General features: G+C 37.7%; 1 protein-coding gene across 9 annotated transcripts in view; it reads left to right on the plus strand.

Annotated features, from left to right (window-relative positions):
• Window positions 1-19,248, plus strand: part of TANC1 (tetratricopeptide repeat, ankyrin repeat and coiled-coil containing 1) — a gene marked incomplete at its 3' end in the record, with an annotated part of 97,169 nt that overhangs the window by 48,522 nt on the left and 29,399 nt on the right. For 8 of the 9 annotated variants that reach the window (XM_082763700.1, XM_082763697.1, XM_082763701.1 and 5 more), the window contains 7 exons: window positions 3,146-3,247; window positions 4,911-5,032; window positions 6,668-6,857; window positions 11,761-12,018; window positions 15,345-15,470; window positions 16,816-17,097; window positions 17,565-17,716. In XM_082763700.1, the coding sequence (XP_082619826.1) occupies window positions 3,146-3,247; window positions 4,911-5,032; window positions 6,668-6,857; window positions 11,761-12,018; window positions 15,345-15,470; window positions 16,816-17,097; window positions 17,565-17,716 (1,232 nt within the window). The remainder of the gene's footprint in view (window positions 1-3,145; window positions 3,248-4,910; window positions 5,033-6,667; window positions 6,858-11,760; window positions 12,019-15,344; window positions 15,471-16,815; window positions 17,098-17,564; window positions 17,717-19,248) is intronic. The other variant, XM_082763698.1, reaches the window with a different exon arrangement.

The raw sequence follows: 19,248 nt of genomic DNA on the forward strand, positions 1-19,248 counted from the left end.
CACCTTGCACACCACATACGAAGAATAATTGTCAAGACACAGATCTATTTTATCCAGCACTTTGAAGTATTAGACTCTGTGAGAGTAATGACTCATCCTTCTATTACTGGTGGGAGAGGAAGAAGCTGAGACCTGACGGACTGAAGTAACAAAGAAGCAATTGGCATGGTGGTAGTAGCACAGTGAGGTGGTTGTCCCCTAAGACTGAAATTCAGTTTGCTTCTTTTTGTTGTTTGGAGCTTTTTTTGATCACTTTCCTCTGAATCCAGTACATTATAGACTAATATATTTTAAAACTATCAGAATATCGTGAACTGCACTTGGTTTACAAGCAACTATCTCTAGCTTTCTTGAAGCTTTCTGGCTTCAGTTCTGGCTTTCGTGAGAGGCACCAGACAGTGCTTAAATCCGGAGTTCCGGCACCGCATTACAGGGTAGACAGGGAAGTAACTGGGACTCAGGTCCTGAATGGGAGCATTTCCTGGCCTACTGCAGTATCACTTCTCATTAACAGTAAGTTCAAGTGTTTGCAAAAGGCCTTCCATTATCCAGTCCTTAGTTCTGTAACTGGCAGAGGCAGGAAGTGAAACTACTTGGAAACTGCAGAGTTTAATAATAACAAAATCCAGGTTCTGCCGCAGTGTTATAACCTGCTTCATACAAGGCTTATTGGGTTTGAGTACTATGTATTATTTTACTGATTATTTCCTATTTGAAACAAATCCTACCTCCTGCCCCTCCCCCCAAGACAATGAAGACAAAAACCATCAAGTAGCCTTGTCAGTAGTTTGTTACGGAGAAATATATGAAATATATTTGTACTTGAATATCACCTTCTATCACCATGGGATTGTTGCCGATGAAGGGGGGTTCTTGGAAATACATCTGTGGAACTTGATTCTAGAGCTTCAGTTGCTTAATGCTTGTCAGTGCAAACTTAACCAGTTTAACCAGAGAAGACGCTTGACTGAGATCTTGGATTTCGTTTTGCTTTCAAGTGTATCATAAATTTGACTAAATAAAGAATCTGACAGGAATGTTTGTTGAAAGCCAAAAGTTGCCATGACTTGGAAGTTGAATCACTGTAGCCTTTGATTTTCTCTTTGGTAAGTGCTTTTTGAAAAGACTTCTGAATGTAGTTTTAATTCTGGCTTATAAACATCATCAGTAACTTGGAAACTGTAATGCATTTCAGTATGTGAAAGATCTGGGAAACAAGGCATGTGTAGTATACTGTTAACTGTTAGTGCTTAAGAATTTTAGTAATAACTATGTGCTCCTGACGAAGATTGAGATCCTGCTGTGCTGTAGGTTTGTCTAAGTCTGGTATCTCTTCCACTGAACTTAACCTACAGAGTGAAATGTACTGGTAAACCAAGAGTGGAATACAGTAGGAAAGTCAGAGAAGAGCTTCATCAGAGAACAGAAATAAAGTAGGAAAGTAAGAGAAAGCGGGCCTGGCTGGGCAATGGAGTTGCACTGAGATGATGTGAGGGAGTACACTTCCAACAGGGAGCTGGGCTGGGACCTGGAGTCCTGCTCAAAGGACAGTTTGGAATGGGCAGGGTGGAACAAAAGCTTGTGGGGAGACCTATCATTTCAGGATCTGGAAGACTGCCGAAGAGCATGGCAGTCCTGTGAGCCAGTCCTTCCTCTGCTGTCAGACAGTATTTGAAATTGTCAAAGCACTTTGCAGTGCTTTTTAATTAATAATGCTCTTTAATTACATTTACATGAATATTTCTGTTCAACTCTGGCTACTTTCAATTAGATGGGGACAAATGGTGCTGAAAAGAAGGGTAAATCATTACCTGTTTCCAGAGCTGGGGAAATTCCTGAAATACCTGTATTTCAGATTTTTTTGTTAAGTCTAGTAACTGACTGTGTTTCTAGAGACTTCTAGCTAATACTTAGTTTGCTCTGAATGAAACATTAGAATCACAAACTACACCTCCAGCTCACTAAAACCTTGAAAGTTTCAAATGGCTTTATTAGACACATTACAAAAAATAAAAATGGGATTGTACTAGTGAAAATTTAAGACAAAAATACAGGTTTAGTACCTTCAGTTTTCAGCACTGCAGATGATGATATTTCCACTCCCTATTCCATTCAAATATCTTAGCTTTCTAATGTGTAACTTTGCAAAGTTCCCTGTTTATGCTGCTCCAAAACTCTCAGTGTTGCAAATGCTTTTATTGTTATAAAATTCTACTGACATTTTTTCAGGATGTGGATAAATACACGGTAGAGTTTCAGTTCTATGACATATCAATGAAGCAGCCTACCTTCCAGTACTATCAATTGCTAAATTAAGATGAACATTTCTCCTTAGTGTTTGTAGTGCACACAGATGTTGATGGTGAAAGTACCGGTATGCTTTTTCTGTTAAACCTTTAGAGGGCAGCATCGTTCCCTTTTAGTTAGATACTTTGCTGACCAGAAGCACAGTTCTGTAGTTAACATTTCCTGCAGTTGCTACTAACCTACAAACCCGTGTTCAGCAAAAAATAGATCCATAAACAGCCTGAAACCAAAGCATGAAGCTAAAAGGGAGAGCAAAGAGAGAATCAGTTTGATTTTTCAAAAGTGTGTTTGTGTGTGTGTGAATGCACCACTCTTTTTACTGCTCTTTTTAATAGTAGAGGTTGTGTATTTAAACTTATTATAAACTAGGAATGCTATTGTTTTATGAAAGCAGAAATTTTTAGTGTGATTTTTTTAGTGTGCTAATTTTGCAAACTGTCTGCCTGTAGGATTTCTCGCTTAGTTTCAGAGATAACACCTAACAATATTATCTTCTTGTTATAATGGAGAGTGAAAGCTCTACAGAGGAGGCCCACTGGAAGTTACCTGAGTTTGAACATGGTAAAGTCACGCACTGTATATATACTGGAAACTTCCAGGATTGTCACAACAAGCAGACTGGTTTGATTTTCTGCTGGGCTTTATGTTCCCAAAAGCCCAAACAGAGCATTTCTTTCTCACTAGTGCAGAAGTACAACAGCTGTTGAGTTCTTACAGTAGCAGCTCTGCATGTAAGAACTAGTTCCTCTACTTTATTTGTCTCCGAGGATAGACACTTTACATTTGAAACTTGTGGTCCATCGGGAAACCTTTGATACTCAGCTCTTTCCCATTGCAGGTCCGATCAGGAAGCCCAAGTACGTGGAAAGTCCTAGAGTGCCAGGTGAGGCAGGTTTACTGCTGAGAAAAGGGGCAGAGCAAGGAGAACCCAGTCAAACTGGTAAGAATCTGTTCAATGATACTTGGTTTAGAAGAACAGCTATTCATTTCAAAGTGATACAAAGGATCCTGCATAATAATGAAATTTTGTTTCTTTATTTGTAAGAGTGTTTGGCAAATTCCATATGCTTGTACTAAGGAGGGAATGCTTTCCATTATACTTACATGATCTTTATAACTGTCTCAATTGTTGGAATTGTATGTGTACTGCAGGTAAAACAATGTTGACTGTCGCTGATTACTACGTATTGCAGAGGCCAACTAGATTTTTTTTTATTTTTATTTTCAGTGTAAACTGATTCCAAGTGTGTATCTCTGCACTGGATACAGTGCTTCATTTTAGAAATTTTGTAAAAGCTTGCTAAATATGAAGTCAGTAACAGCAGACTTCTGTGTTGGCAAAGCTGGTGAAAGCTAATTCTCTGAAGTTAAATGGAATTTTTGAAAAGTTACACACACTCATCTCTTTCTCCCTTTCATCACTCATTCTTTGAGATGTTCCTCAATTAGGGTCTTTTTGTTACATGAATTCTACAAACTATATACTGGTAAAACTGTTTGGATGTCCGTACTGTCTTCCAGGTGTCTGGGAGCACATCCCCAGGCTCAGTGCCTTGCTCAGACTGCACTGATTGGGAAGCAGCAGCACAGATGCTCCTGTGCTTTTCCCATATTATAGAATCTGGTGGTAGGTAATGCAGCTGGTGTTTCTGTAGCTAAGGATTCCTGCTGTGAGGAATTTCTCAGAGTCATTAGAGGATGCTCCCTAATAAATTGACTGTTTATACCTGAGGAAAGACAGGCCAGCATATTATCCCTTTTTAATGGATAAAAAAATTAAATGCCATATGAATGTTTTTGTTAAGGAAGAGCTTATGCTTTGGTAGGTGATGCCAAACTGTTGACATCAAAGAAAATAGCAGGAGATGGTAGTTTGTGAAAAGATTGTGTTAGCTGTAACAATCAATGACTGTGTTTTCATTCAGGGTCGCCTCTTTTTGACCATACTGTTTCCTTATATTTGTTGGATAACAGAAGATATTTTAAAACGCTGTACTGATAAATATTTTTGTAACCAAAAAAGCTGGGAAATCTAAAATAGTGTCACCTCCAATGCATAAAAAACAACAAAAAATAACGGTATTAGTTGCAATGTTACTGTGAAATTGTAAGTCTGAGTTATTAACCTCTGCTTTTCACATTTTTGATATGAATTAAACTTTCTTAAAATTACTGGAATACATTTTCAATCTGACCCTGAACTGTGATGTTGCTGAGTTTATTGCTGTTGATACATGATAGTCATCGTGTTGATCATCAGTCCAGTGATGAACTGTTTGTCTTCATACAAACAATTGCACTTAATCATTTCTGTTTTGATTGGGGGTTAGGGGTGGTGTTTGGTTGGCTTGGTTTGTTCGTTTTTTTTTTTTTTTTTTTCATCCCCTAAATTTGTGCAAATATGCAGAGAATCCAAGAACCACCAACAGTTTTAAGTCTAATGGGCAAAAAGTTAAAATGGCATTAGCTTCTCTGTTAGTTAGACATACTGCTGAGAGAAGATCTAGTGTTTACATTTAATTGTACTTTTTCTGCCTCTTGTAACATTTTCCAAATACGAGACTAATTTTAACCAACTTCCCCCCTACACCCTGTCTCCAAAGCAAAACCTGATAAAGACTCGAGCTGTTCTCCTGCAGCACAAGAATTGATGACAAGATTGGGGTTTTTACTGGGAGAAGGGATCCCGACTTCTGCTCATATAGAAGAGAAAAACGAAGCCATGGTAGGATAACAGAAAACAACATATTTAATGTTTGTCTTACTTATGTTATTTCTTTATTTTCTCTGTTTGCTAATTGCAGTTACTTGATAATTACCACATCTATTTTAATGGGCATATGGTAATGGAATTGTAAATGAATTATAACAATCAAGTTGCATGTTTTGTTTTCTTTTAATTGTGGGCTGATCTTGCATTCTTTCTTTAAAAAAAAAAAAGTTGAAAAAAAGAACAGACTCATCAGTCTTGGAGGCTAAGTCTAAGCTACTCTGAATCTGAAGAGCAGCTAGGGTTCTTTCTGTATTATTTCAGTATTTAGTATCTTTTCCTGGTATTCTCAGTGATTTATGAGGATGGAAAATTTCAGTGGTTTGCTAAAATCGATGCATGTTTTGGGGGCATCCTTTCCTTTCCAAGAAGTTCACTTCTGTTTGAAGGTTTTTGTTGTCATGTAGGAGAAAAAGTGGGGAGAATCAAGTAGCTGGTAACTGTATGAAACTCATCTGCTAACCTAAACTGCTTACTAACTACCAATCTCTCTCTCCCCTTTCTTCACTTATTGTCCCAGACCTGAAAATTCTTAGTGCATTGGATTCCAATGATAGGAAAGGGTGAATAAGATTGCAGTACCAGTGGTTTTAACACAAATATAGACTGGGTAGATGATGGATTGAGATCCGCCCTGAGGAGAAGGACCTGGGTGTGGCATGTCGGTGGATTAGGAGCTTAACATGAGCTGGCAATGTGCACTTGGAGCACAGAAAGCCAACTGTATCCAGCTGCATCAAAAGCAGCGTGGGCAGCAGATCAAGGGAGGTGATTGTCCCCCTCTGCTCTGCCCTCATGAGACCCTGGTTGGAGTGCTGTGTTCAGCTGTGGGGCCCCCAGTGTAATAAGAAGGATGTGGAAGTATTAGAACGAGTCCAGAGGAGGACCACAAAGATGATCACGGGGCTGGAGCACCTCTCCTACACAGACAGGCTGAGAGAGTTGGGGTTCTTCAGCCTGGAGAAGAGAAGGCTGTGGGAACACCTTATAGTGGCCCTCCGGCACCTAAAAGGGGCCTACAGGAAATCTGGGGAGGGACCCTTTTTGTTGGGGATTGCAGTGATAGGACAAGAGGGAATGTAATTAAACTGAAAGAGGGTAGATTTAGATTAGATGTAAGGAGGAAATTCTTTGCTCTGTGGATGTAAACTGGAACTGGTTGCCCAGAGAAGCTGTGGATGTCCCATCCCTGGAAGTATTCAAGGCCGAGTTGGATGGGGCTTTGGGCAACTTGGTCTAGTGGGAGGTGCCCATGGCAGGGGGTTGGAATTAGATGGTGTTTAAGATCTCTTCCAATCCAAGCCATTCTGTGATTGTATGAAATATGCTTCACTGCAGCTCTTCGAGTTAATAATGAATTTCCCTTTTTTGTTTGGGAATAACGAGCAATATTTTAGACTTCTAAGACACATTATAAGAGTTATCTGAAAACATGTCAATAAGGCTTCAAATCAAAATAAGCGTTCCCTTCTTGAGGTTTTTCCTTAGAAAATGTTTTCTTTGCTTTGTTTAACCTTGTTGCATCTAATTTTCAGCACAGTATTGTACTGTCTTCTGTGCAATAACTATTCATTTTTCTTCACACTGCAGTGTACAATAACCAGTCAAGGTGTCAGTCCATGTTCTACCCTCACAAGCAGCACTACATCACCTAGCACTGATAGCCCATGCTCAACTCTCAATAGCTGTGCTGGCAAAACAGCAGCCAACAAAGGTAGTCCCTGTGGAACCATTAGCAGCCCTAGCTCCACCCTGGAGAGCAAGGACAGTGGAATTATAGGTAAGCATCCTAATTAGTAATGCAATTAAAATAAATTAACCTTGTCTTAATACTGCAGATCTGAATAGCTGCTTCTGCTTCCTGACAGTGTTTGATTTTTATGCCATAGCTGGATCCCATTTCATGTCCTCTGTACTTGAAAATTGAAATCCTATTTCTGTAACAGTCACTGTTGTTAGAAGTGCATTTCTCTTCTTTTGCTTTCATGGTGCAGTTCTAATTTCTGCATGTTTTCCTTTTAAAATAATTTCCTCTGTTTGCTCCAATTCTTATTTTTACTTCTTCCATTGTATTTGCCTTTACAATACATTTCCTAATAGTGAAGGACAGAATACGTTGAAGCTGGTTTGATTTTCAGGGGAGGAAAAATTAATTAATGCTACTTGTTGTGAGGATAATCCAAATAAAGCTGTTTAGAAAAAGTTCAGACATCAGAGTAACTGGCATGAAAGCGAAGTGTAAATGGGTCATCAAGGAAGAGGTGAAATTGTGGGATCCTCTGCAAATTGGATGACTGAACTGAGGTTATGTATGCATATCCAACGTGGTGTCAGCCATCATTAGATAACTTTAGCAAGTCTTTTCTGTATGAAAGAAAAGCTATGAATTCTTTGATGCCTTGTTTGTACCATCTTCTCTATTTCTGCTCCCTGCCCTAGTGAGTCCTTATCAGTAAAGCTATCTTCCTATACCTTTGAGCGTACAGATGGCTGCTTTAATATTACTCTTTGGTCGGCCAGAGTAAGATGTAAAAAGCATAATTTTAGAGTTGTTATAAACTGTTGTAAGAAGATTTATTCTTTATTGATTTAGTCAGTTTTTTAGAATGGACCAATTGGTTGAGAAGTTGGTATTTAAACTTGATTTTGTAACAGCTGTTAAGCTTTTTTAAAAAAAAAAAGGTGGGGAGGCAGGGGGAGGAGGAAGGAAGGGCACAGTATGCCCCCTAACCTGAAGCTTTCTCAATCTACAAAAGCAAACTTCCAGTTTTATTTAGGTCTAGCAGTGTGAAAAAAATTAGGGATGCTGTAAAATCAAGCAATTCTAAATCTTAAATGCCTCGATTTAACAATATAAACTTAAGTCATGTTATTGTCTTTGTGAACTTACTATTTTTTTAATTGCAACTTTTGTTAATAGAAGGAGTTGCAAGTGAAAGTGGTATCTGCCAGCCTACCTGCCTGCTGTTGTGAATAGTAACTTGATTGTTGTTATAGTACTTGCCAAGTACTGATAATTAAGTTTCTTTAACACGGTTAAGAACATATAATCAGTACTTCTTGGCAAGTACTAATACACTTCACTCTGGCTTTACAGATGTTCTTGAATTTGAAAGTGAAGTAACTGTCATATGTTACGGCATAACATAGTTTTTACTGGTCATTTACCCTAAGAGAGATGGTTATCATAGGTCAAAAGTTTCATTTATGTAACATCATAGAATATCCCAAGTTGAAAGGGGTCTACAGGGATCATCGAGTCCAACTTCTGTATTTGTATAACATTTAAGTACTTTGTTTTTAGGAAATTATTTTGTAAACTTCTTCCATAGCAGACTTGCTGCTCATGGATTCATAGATCTGTCATTGCTTAACTTGAGAATAGAATCCATTAGTTTTAAGCTTTGTCAGACTTTAGGGATTCCTGCTTCAATTACACTGGTGCAAGTATAAAACAAACTGAAATGATTGTAGAAGTGTGTATATTGCTATAAAATACAGCAGTGTATGACTACAAGAGACAGTAATGTTTTTTGTTTCAAAAAATATTTATCTGTTGGTATACTTCAGTCATTTCCTTGTTTAATATGTTTTATAGTTACTTTGCTTTTTTTTAAATAGAATAGTTCAAATCGGTTCTGCGAATGACAGATTTGTGAGAGCCGTACAATTACAGAAAAACAGGTTTCACAGATAGGACATGGTTACAAAGACAGTTCTACCTTCATAACTACACCAGTGCTTTACTAACACTGTAAGTGATACGTAGATATTAGGCAATTTACTTAGATATGTTTCAGAAAAATTTAGGATTTCCACTTCTTCGATGTGTTCAGCCCAATGTAGAGTCATCACATATATACGTGTAACACTTAATATCTGTGTGAACTGAACTGTGGACTCCCCACAGGCTAAGATTTTGTTTGAACAAGCATCGATTGACTGTTATTTTTCCCTTGGTGCCTATTCATCCAGTGTTATATTTTTCTCTGTTGCATACATTCATATGTAAGCTAGCAGTTATAATGAAATACTTTGTTGTAGAAGCTAGGTCAAGGTAAAAAATGTATAATGTGATAAGCTTTAACTTTAGCTGAAGTTAAGTTGTGAAGTTTTAATAATACACTATTTTGTTTTGCCATTTCAAAGAATGAAATAAATACAAAAAGTCCCCCAAATCAGACCAAAACAGGGAAAAAAACAAAACAAAACAAAACAAAAACAAACAAACAAACAAACAAAAAAACACTTTTCCTGACCTATCAAGCTTCTTCTTTTTTCATGTTTTATTTCCCCTTATTAATACTTGTTTGATTGTTAGTCTGACCTAACTTTTTTTCCAAGGTAATTTTGAGTGATTAGGCATTCTGTCATACAGACATGCTGTTCTCATTGATTTAGGTGAACTTTCAAGCATTCAAAATACAGAGTGATCACTTAAATATTTGTTGTTCAAATATTTTGTGAAACTTCAATGTAAGTATTGAAAATATTTTAAATTAAACAGAGTAATTTCCCTATTAAACATACAATAAGCAGTATACATTTGCAAAGCATTCTTATGCAAATATATTAGTGGAGTTTTAATAAACGTCAGTACAGTAGATTCTAGAAGTATAAATTCTTCACACTTTCAGATATTGTAGGAGACCTCTATTAGTTACAGCTGTGCCCCCAACCAACAAACTGGACTATGGAGCACTGTAGATAATGCAGTTAAAAGTGGTTCTGCTTTCATTGAGCAAATTGCTACAGCAGTGGAAAACTACTATTCTGCAATGCAGCATCCAAAAAACCTGTGTATTCTGCACCTGTCGTTTAGCTAAGGATCTATATAGCACTGTGTTGTATATTTTATGGCATCTGGTACTTCTACAACAAAGAAAACCACAATGGTACATCTTACTGCTAAAGAGTTTCACATAGTACTCAGAAATTATTTGTAAATGTTTCCTGATTTGTTTATAATAAACAGAAAAAACTTTTTTGAGTCTCATATTTACTTTATACAGTAGTACATTGAAATATTTTAAAAACGGAAATCAGAGTGTTTAATCTAAAATTTCATTCATATACTACTCTAGTGGGCCTGATCAAATGTGCATCTAGCCTTGTACTCTTTCTGCCAGTGAAATGTAGCAGGTACTTAGGAAACCTTGTAGAAATCTCAGTTGCAGGAAGTGTTCTGTCAAGATGAGTTTGTGAGGTATGTGAGAATCCAGGCTGACTGCCACCCTAAGCTGTCTGTGTTAGGTGAGCTAGATCTCTGAACAGTATTGAGGTTTTTATCATTTATACAGGATGTTACAGTATAAACAATACTGTTGGTCACAAGTAGGCTTGGGGCAAGCCTTCTGACTTACGATAGAATGGCCTGGGTTGGAAAGAACCTCAAAGATCATCTAGTTCCAACCCCCCTGCCATGGGCAGGGTTGCCACCCACTGGAGCAGGTTGCCCAGGGCCTCATCCACCCTGGTCTTGAACACCTCCAGGGATGGGGCATCCACAACCTCTCTTTTCTGACTTCAGGAAAATTGTGCAAATGTTTTCAATGAATTGAATTTTGAATTCTGTTTGTAAAATATTTGACTTTAAATGTATTTTTTTGATAATTCACTGTCCTGGTTTCAGTTAGAACAGAATTAATTTTCTTCCTAGTAGCTGGTGGAATGCTGTGTTTTGGCTTGGGATGAGAAGAGTGCTGATAACACCCCAATGTTTTAATTGTTGCAGAGCAGTGCTTATACCAAGCCAAGGACACCTCAGACTTTTGCTCTGTCCTGCCAACAGGCAGGCTGGGGGTGCAGTAAGAGCTGGGAGGGGACAGACCCAGGACAGGTGACCCAAACTGGCCAAAGGGGTATTCCATAGCATCTGACGTCAGGCTAAACAATACATAGGGGTGGCTAGCCAGGGGGAGGGGGCCGGACTGCTCGGGGTTAGGCTGGGCATTGGTCAGTGGGTGGTGAGCAATTGCATTGTGCATCACTTGTTTGTACATAATATTAGTAGTAGTACTATTATCACCATTGTATTATTATTGTTATTGTTATTGTTATTATTATTTTCCTGTCTTATTAAACTGTCTTTATCTCAGCTCACGGGCTTCACTTTCCATTTCTCTCCCCCGTCCCAGAGAGGGAGGGGGAGGGTGAGCAAACGGCTGCGTGGTGTTTGTCTGCCGGCCGGGTTAAACCACGACATTCACATTTTTAGTTTTTGTTCTTGCTTTAGGTGCGCTATTCTTATTTCTTACAGAGCTTTTGTTTCTGTGTTTACAGAAGGGTTTGGAAATTTTCAAGATATTATATAGATTTTTAAATTTCAAAAGAAATTGAGACATATTTTGGGAAAGTAATAGATCTGTCATACAAGATCATAAATGTTTTGGTGTTGTTTTTTTTCCACTCAGCACAGATTACACAGATTTAAAGACATACCTAGATTCTTCTGAACATCTTTTTTTGCTCTGCTTTCTGAAGTGTTTTTTCCAATTTGAATTTTTCTAAGCTGTGTTGTTTGGCTTTAGTTAAGTAATATTACACAAATTAAACAAAATATCTAGTGGAGAACTACTTTACTGTTATCTGCAGGCCCTAAATGCCATCTGAGTATGAAAATTATAATGCACAGGTGGGCCATTTTCCTCTGCTGTGTACTTCAATTTCTTCTAATTTCTCAGCAACGATAACAAGTTCGTCAGAAAATGATGATCGTAGTGGATCCAGTTTGGAATGGAGTAAGGATGGGAGTCTCAGAGCTGGAGCACATCAAGGGATTAGTCATGATCGAAGAACAGATAATTGTTCACCGGTTGCAGAAGAGGAGGCTATTGGATCTGCTGAGAATTTGGCAAAAGAAGTAACAATGGGAGAGGGTCCTGTTCCTTATACTCAAAGTTCTGGATCTTTGATAATGCCTCGTCCAAACTCTGTTGCAGGTAAAGTCCTGAAATAGAAAAATGGATGTTTTTGTTAATTATGTGATTTAGTTAAATCTGCTTCATCTTACCATTGATGTTATATTGTTAGTTTGAAAGTGTTTTCATAGGACACACATAGGAAAAAAAAGCATAGTTTCTAAACTGAATGGGTAAGTATTACTTAAATTGTTTAAAATTATCATACAGAGTGTTCGTCTTGTGTTTAGTAGGTATTGGTTAAAGCAGAACTTTGGGGACACTTTAAAATCCGTCAGTCATCCTAGGATTCTGCATGGTATCAAAAAACACCTCAAGTTTGTTGTTTTTTCTGTGTGCTCACATTCACTGGAGCTGTAAATCTGATTAACACTAAGACCAAAATGATATTTTGGTCTGTGAACCATTAACGCATATCAGTTTATTATTATTATTATTAAAATAGCTATGTGAAATTCTGCATTCTAGTTGAATCATTCAATTCAGAAAATGTGAGTCTGTTTAGTTATGGTAGACACATATGCAACCTCAACCTTAATTTTTATGTGTTGTAAAATACAAAAATCCCTGAAAAAGCACATCTCACTTGAGCTGTAGTAGTAGAACCTATCAAATTCTGTTTGCTTACATAAATATAACTCTGCAAGCAAAATGATCTGACAAAGTGCTCTCCTGAGCATGGGTGCCATATATGAGACAGTAGATTTAGCTGACAAGTTAGAAGAAAACTACTAAATGCAAAGTGAAGAAAACTTCAATAAAGAGGTTAGAGCTTGGGTGTTGATGATTCCTAGAAAGAAGAGGGGAAGATATACTTAATAGCAGCTATAAAATGTTGCTAATAACAGGGAGTATTCTAAGTTTAAAAGAGGAAAAAAAAATGCTGCATAGAATTTTCTTAGTATAAGTGTCATGGGGGAAGTACTGTTAGTAAACCAGCTTTTGATGTTATCAAGAGCAATCTTTTGGTATATAATTTGCTAGCAACTTTGAGAATTTTTAAGTTCTGACAATACCACTTTAAATTTTGGACCTGTAAAGTTAGAGATTGTGAATAAGCACTAGTTCTGTGTTTTCATTGTGAATGTACAAACATGCTGGTTTGCTGAAAAAAGAGAAACACTTTCCTTTTCATTTTTGCAGGACATATATAGAGAGTGTTAGTTTCTGAAAAGTCCAGGAAATTGTAATATACTGGAACTGCAAAAGACAAAGATGCTAATTGGCAGTTCAGTATTATCAATTACTTAATACTTGTCAGTAATAGTCAAAATCCAGTGCTAATACAAAACAGTCTTACATTTAGTATGGTTCATGAAGTGTCATGAAAGATACTGAAACCCACACACTGCGGTCTTGACAAATATAATTTGAGGTTTTAAAATACCGTAAAAGTTATTGGCACAGTGTTTCAAAAACAATTAAAATTATGCTGTTGAAGGATTATTTTGCAGCAACATATAGTGATATGAATACAGTGATAACCGGGTTCACAGCAGGAGAGTTACCAAGATTTTTAGTTTAATTGCTATGCTTTCTTTTGTGTTTATTCATTAGAATCATGCTGTTCACAAAGTGAATTTCTCAGAGTGAGCACTAGCAAAGAATTGCAATGAATTAAGTATGCGTGTAGCTATTTATATAATTGTAGAATTACATGTTAGAAGAAATATTTGAGTCTGCTTTGAAAATGGCTTTATTTAGCTGTAATTTGCCTGTTGAGTGAGCTGACCTATATCTTTTATAATGCAGATAAGTTAATGCTCTGTGCAAAACTGTCAAAAGAACTGTAATACCCTTTTATAAGTTGTTCTAGTATCTGATGTTGTAGAGATTTTGGCTACAGATTCTTGTCAAATCTAGTGCTCTAAGCTGTAGCCAGACTGTTTTCTGGCATTTGAGTGCCAATGCTAAATATCCCTTTTTAAAAACTGGACTATTTTGCTCCATGTGCAAGAAAAATAATTGATTTTCAGTACCCTTGCAGATAAGAGACAGATGAAGCTGGTCTCTTTCTTTTTGAACATGAGATTGGAAGTTGTCACACCTCCAATCCCTGCTCAGACAAGTAGGTGTCTTGTTTTAGGGATCACTGAATGTGACTTGCTGTTACTGCATTCCCAGTTACTATGTCTGACTTCTTATTTTGGTGACCTTTCCAGAGTTCTGAGATGGACCGTAAACCATACTATGCTCTTGCTTTCTCTTTCTATCTTATGTTACCCTCTTCCTAAAGAAAACTTCTTAGTTCATGATCTTGACGAAGTAGATATTCTAACTCCTTTATCATATGTTAAGTTCATGTACTCTGGTTATGATTTGGAGCATTTATGCTGCTTGTGTGCGATTTACATTCTCTCCAAGTACTTGATCTGCATGTCAGTTTAAAACTAGTGCCTTTTGGACATAGGTAATGCTGATTCTGGGACATGGCTGGGTAAGAAGCAGGCAACCACTTTCTTTTCAAGGGTGTTGGAGCAGTACTGCATAAATTTTGGGAAACCTGACTGTTAGAGCTGTCTGAAAAACAGGTTCTCAGATTTTAGCTTTGGCTGCTCTTATACTTAAAAGTGCATGAGTTTTGTAAATGCTATAACATGCTAAAATGCTATAACTTCAACCAATGCAGCAGATGGTGGCTGAGCAAGTATTTGTGAAGTGATGCACACAAATTCTGTTACAGTTCTCAGAGTGACTTATGCAGTAGAAGTATTGCTGTATTGCATGCATACAGTGTGAAATCAACTGCTGTTGCAGATGGTTTCTCAACAAGAGCTTTTATATGGTTTAGAGCTCTGTTTATCTATGCAAATGAATATGGGGAGGCTTAGAGAATTAATGCATTATTGCTGATGTCCTGAATGTGGTGGAGTCATGCAGTGTCTGCTAGACTAATTGCATGGTACAGATTGATTGCAACTTGGAAAGAAATTGAGATGAAAGAATCAGGTAGTTCCTGTGTTTCTGTGCAGAAGTATTGAAATTTTACTGAGTAATTTGTACCTTCTGTTTGTTTTTTAGCTTCTTTTCAGGAATTTTAGTGTCAGTTTAAATCTTGATGTTAAAATTTTTCATTAAATACATAAATCAATAAAACTCAAATCTGACTAAAGAACACCACTCTTCAAATGGATATTTCAAGGAGATAGTGTAGTAAGAAAGGATCTCTAGAGAGAAACTATCAGCTTTTTCTTTTTTTCTTTTTTTTTAAAGTAAAAGTTAGCTAAAATCAGTTAGAAAACATATGAGTATGTACGACGTTGAGGAAAGAAATATAGTATATAACAACGCTCATTGTAAATTATACTGTAAGAAAAATAAGCTTCGATTCTTTAATAATACTTTAGCAACAAGTTCTACCAAACTGGAAGATCTGAGTTATTTGGATGGACAAAGAAATACTCCTTTACGCACTTCAATTCGCTTGCCTTGGCACAACACTGCTGGTGGAAAAGTGCAGCAGGAAAGTAAAGGTAAACATTTACATCTGCATCTGTCTTGGCACGGTCACATAGTTGCTAAGTAGTTTCATAACATAGACTTTCTGAGATCTTTGTAAACACCACTATCCTACAAAATTATATTGTATTGTGAACTTCACAGATCACTCAATATGTCTGAAAATAACGTGCTTGTTCACACTTTTTGCTGTTCAGAAATTGAATGTGTGGCTTTTAAAATATAAATCAGTGTACTGTTTAACTAAGTGTGTATAAGCAGTGCTGTTCAGACCATGTGAATGTCCAAACTGAAGTTGTGTAATACCAGTGTTTAGGAAAGACTGATTTTCATGGTTGCCAGATTTTATCATCTGCAATACTTACGTAATAGCATACTACAATTTGAGAGACTACACTGGATTAAAAATCTTCAGACACTGTCATTAGAACTGTGTTTTAGGAAGAAAACTGATCTAATACCATTAGATGTGTTAATGACAAAAATATTCTTTAATATTTCTGGTCTTTGAGTCTGAAAATAGCAAGGTTATGTTAAATGCAAGTGAGGTGGGGAATATTTTCTTCTCTTAACTAGCTTAGTCATCTGCAGGTTCTGTTAACTGATTAATAGCAATTAAAAGCAGGAAAAGATTATCCTGTTGTCTTTCACTGATGTTTTTTCATATTTGTTGATCAATGCTGATGTGTACCATTAGATTTAGTTAATGAATCCTCATACCATTATATTAGTGAACATCATGTTTCTGTAAGTTTTAATGTTTTTAATGCAACTAAAACCAAATTCTTCTTCTCTCCTATATATCTTGTCACGCATTCAGCAAATGTTTAGATTCAAGTAATCAAATGTGACCACACTTCTAGCTGTGCTGAGTACTTTCTGTTCTTATGTCTTCAAAAGTACTGAAAAAGAGGATAGTAATTTTTTATCAATTTTTATAAATATTTTATTAAAAAATATTTTTCTGGTTTAACAAAGAATTCTTCTCTGTACATTTTTCTGTACGTTTTTACAGCTTCGAAGACATGCTACTGAAATGCTCAGCAGTGTAACTCATTTTAAATTGAAAAATGTTTGAAACTTATCAGTTTATGGAATTATTGATGCACTCTCAAATTCAATTGTAAAAAATATCCTGAAATTATACTTGTAACTTATTTATAATTTAATTCACATAGGAGTTATGGAGGTGACCCAAGCTGAGCAGACCAGCTTTTATTATTTTCATGGTGGAAGCTCTAAAAAGTCTGATTATGAACATGATCAACAAGTCACTGAACAAAATTGTCTTCTGAAGCAGTGGTGTTCTATTGCAGAACTAGTTTCTAATAAACTTTTCTCCCTGCCACCTCTTCTCAGCACGTTTCGTTCCCTATAAGCCTCAAGATATTTTGCTGAAGCCACTGTTGTTTGAAGTGCCAAGCATAACAACAGACTCGGTGTTTGTTGGAAGAGAATGGCTGTTTCAAGCAATTGAGGAAAAAATGAAGAATACAGATCCAGCAGAGAACCAGGGAGCAGTCATTACTGGAAATGTGGGATTTGGGAAAACTGCTATTATTTCACGGCTGGTGGCACTTAGCTGCCATGGAGGTCGCATGAGGCAAATAGCTTCAAATAGTCCTAACTCATCCCCCCAAAGTAAGTCCCTTCTCTGAATAACTGTTTGGGTTATTGTACTGATAATGAGTCAGTATGTTTGCTTTTCTGACTTAAGTTACTAGGACTTCACCAACTCCTCCACGAATGTTTTTACACATACCTTCCACATAACGTTACCTACCATGGACTTAGCCCATCAAAAAGCAAGGTAAAATGGAGACAACGTAGAATCTCTTCCTTCTATCATGCAGTGCATACCCCAAAGTGTTGGCAGTATGAGAGCAGAATTGTCTGCTTACTAATTAGTAAGCTCCCCTGGGAATCTGCTTTAGAAGCCATTAGGATCCATTAATGCTAGTCACTTTTGAAGTACCTACCACTTCTTAAGAACACAAGAACAGGTGATTTTTCTACTAGCGATAAAGAGATTCTGTAATGCTTTCATATAAAACAGTCTGTTTTCAGCAAATTTGGTCTTGTTTGCATTTGTTGCCTTTTAAAAATAGGTGGTGACTCCTGTCAGGAGATTCCCTTAAGTCAGTTACCTCTGTCTACTCCTCCAACAAGTGGTACATACACAATGAAGACTCTGAACTGTCCTGGTAGTCCTGAATACCAAAATCAAACAGGTGATTCTGTGAGGCGCCTTGCTTCAAAGGTGAGTTTTCCCTTACTAATGGATTTTTTCTTTCAGCATATTAGAAAACATATAGCCTGGGTAGAGACAGTCTGATTTGCAAAGCCTTCTGAATATGTCAAATAGTCAGTGATGGGAGAACAGGTAGTAATATTGGACACTTAAAAAAGACGTGCAAGTTTCATGGCTGGTGAAACCAGCTATCTACCTTTCTTTGTTATTAATTGAATTCTTTAATTAAATTAATAGAATTAAATTCAATTAAAAACTTCCAGACTGTTCTATGTGTATGAGAAGGTTGGGATCCTTAACTTGAGAAAGAGGCCATGTGTTCTCTTCAAGTAGTTGCTCACTATGTTTTCCACAGGCAAAGTTCTGAAAGAAAAAGACAATAAAATCACAGAATCACAAAATTGTTTAGGTTGGAAGAGACCTCAAGATCATCGAGTCCAACCTCTGACCTAACACTAACAAGTGTTAGTGTTCACTAAGTTCAACATCTAAATGTCTTTTAAAGACCCCCCAGGGATGGTGACTCCACCACTTCCCTGGGCAGCCCATTCCAATGCCTCACAACCCTCTCAGTAATGTTCTTCCTAATATCCAACCTAAAACACCCCTGGCGCAACTTTAGCACATTTAGTCCAAAATGTTTGGACTGTGTATAATGCATCTGTATTCCATGATACAACTTTTTTTTGGAAACTATTTTATGAAAAGCACTGAAGTGCAATTATTTTCTTTCCTACAAACAGTGCTCTTCCTGGTGCACCCTAGGCTACCATAGTCTTTCCTGGCTGCAAGGGCACATTGCTGGCTCACGGATCTGGGGGTTTTGGTCAACGGCAAGTTGAATAGCAGTCAGCAGTGTGTCCTGGTGGCAAAGGGAGTTGACTGTGCCCTGGTGCGCCTTTGGCACAGTACTGCTATCTGGTTGGGGGGGGAAGACACCATCACACCCTACTCTGCCTGGTGCAGCCTTACTCTGGGCATTGTGTGCAGTTTTGAGTGCCAGTTTTGGGCATAAAACAATCAGTGTCCAAGGAAGGGTTATGAAGGTGGTGAAGGGTCTGAAGGACAAGATGCAAAAGGAGCAGCTGAAGTCCCTTGGTTCTCTCAGTCCAGAGAGGAGGAGACTGAGGAGAGGCCTCATGGCGGCCTACAGCCTCCTTCCAAGGGGAGCGGAGGGAAGGGCAGGGGGCAGGCACTGATCTCTGCTCTCTGGGGCCAGCGACAGGACTCGAGAGAACAGAATAGAGTTTTCAGGGGAGGCTCAGGCTGGGTGTTAAGAAAAGGTTCTGCACCAAGAGGGTAGGCAGGCACTGGAACATGCTCCCCAGGGCAGCAGTCATGGCATCAAGCCTGCTAGAGTTTAGGCAGCATTTGGACAACACTCTCAGACATGGGGTCTGATTTTTGGGTGGTTCTGTGTGGTCCTAGGAGTTGCACTCAATGATCCTTGTGGGTCCCTTCCAACTCGGGATATTCTGTTGTATGTTTCTGCATTAAAGGTTGACTGCTAAAGGGTGCTGCTAGACTTTGGCTGTCTGCTG

Source organism: Aythya marila (assembly GCF_965140915.1).
Source record: "Aythya marila genome assembly, chromosome: 6".
Classification (NCBI taxonomy): Eukaryota; Metazoa; Chordata; class Aves; order Anseriformes; family Anatidae; genus Aythya; species Aythya marila.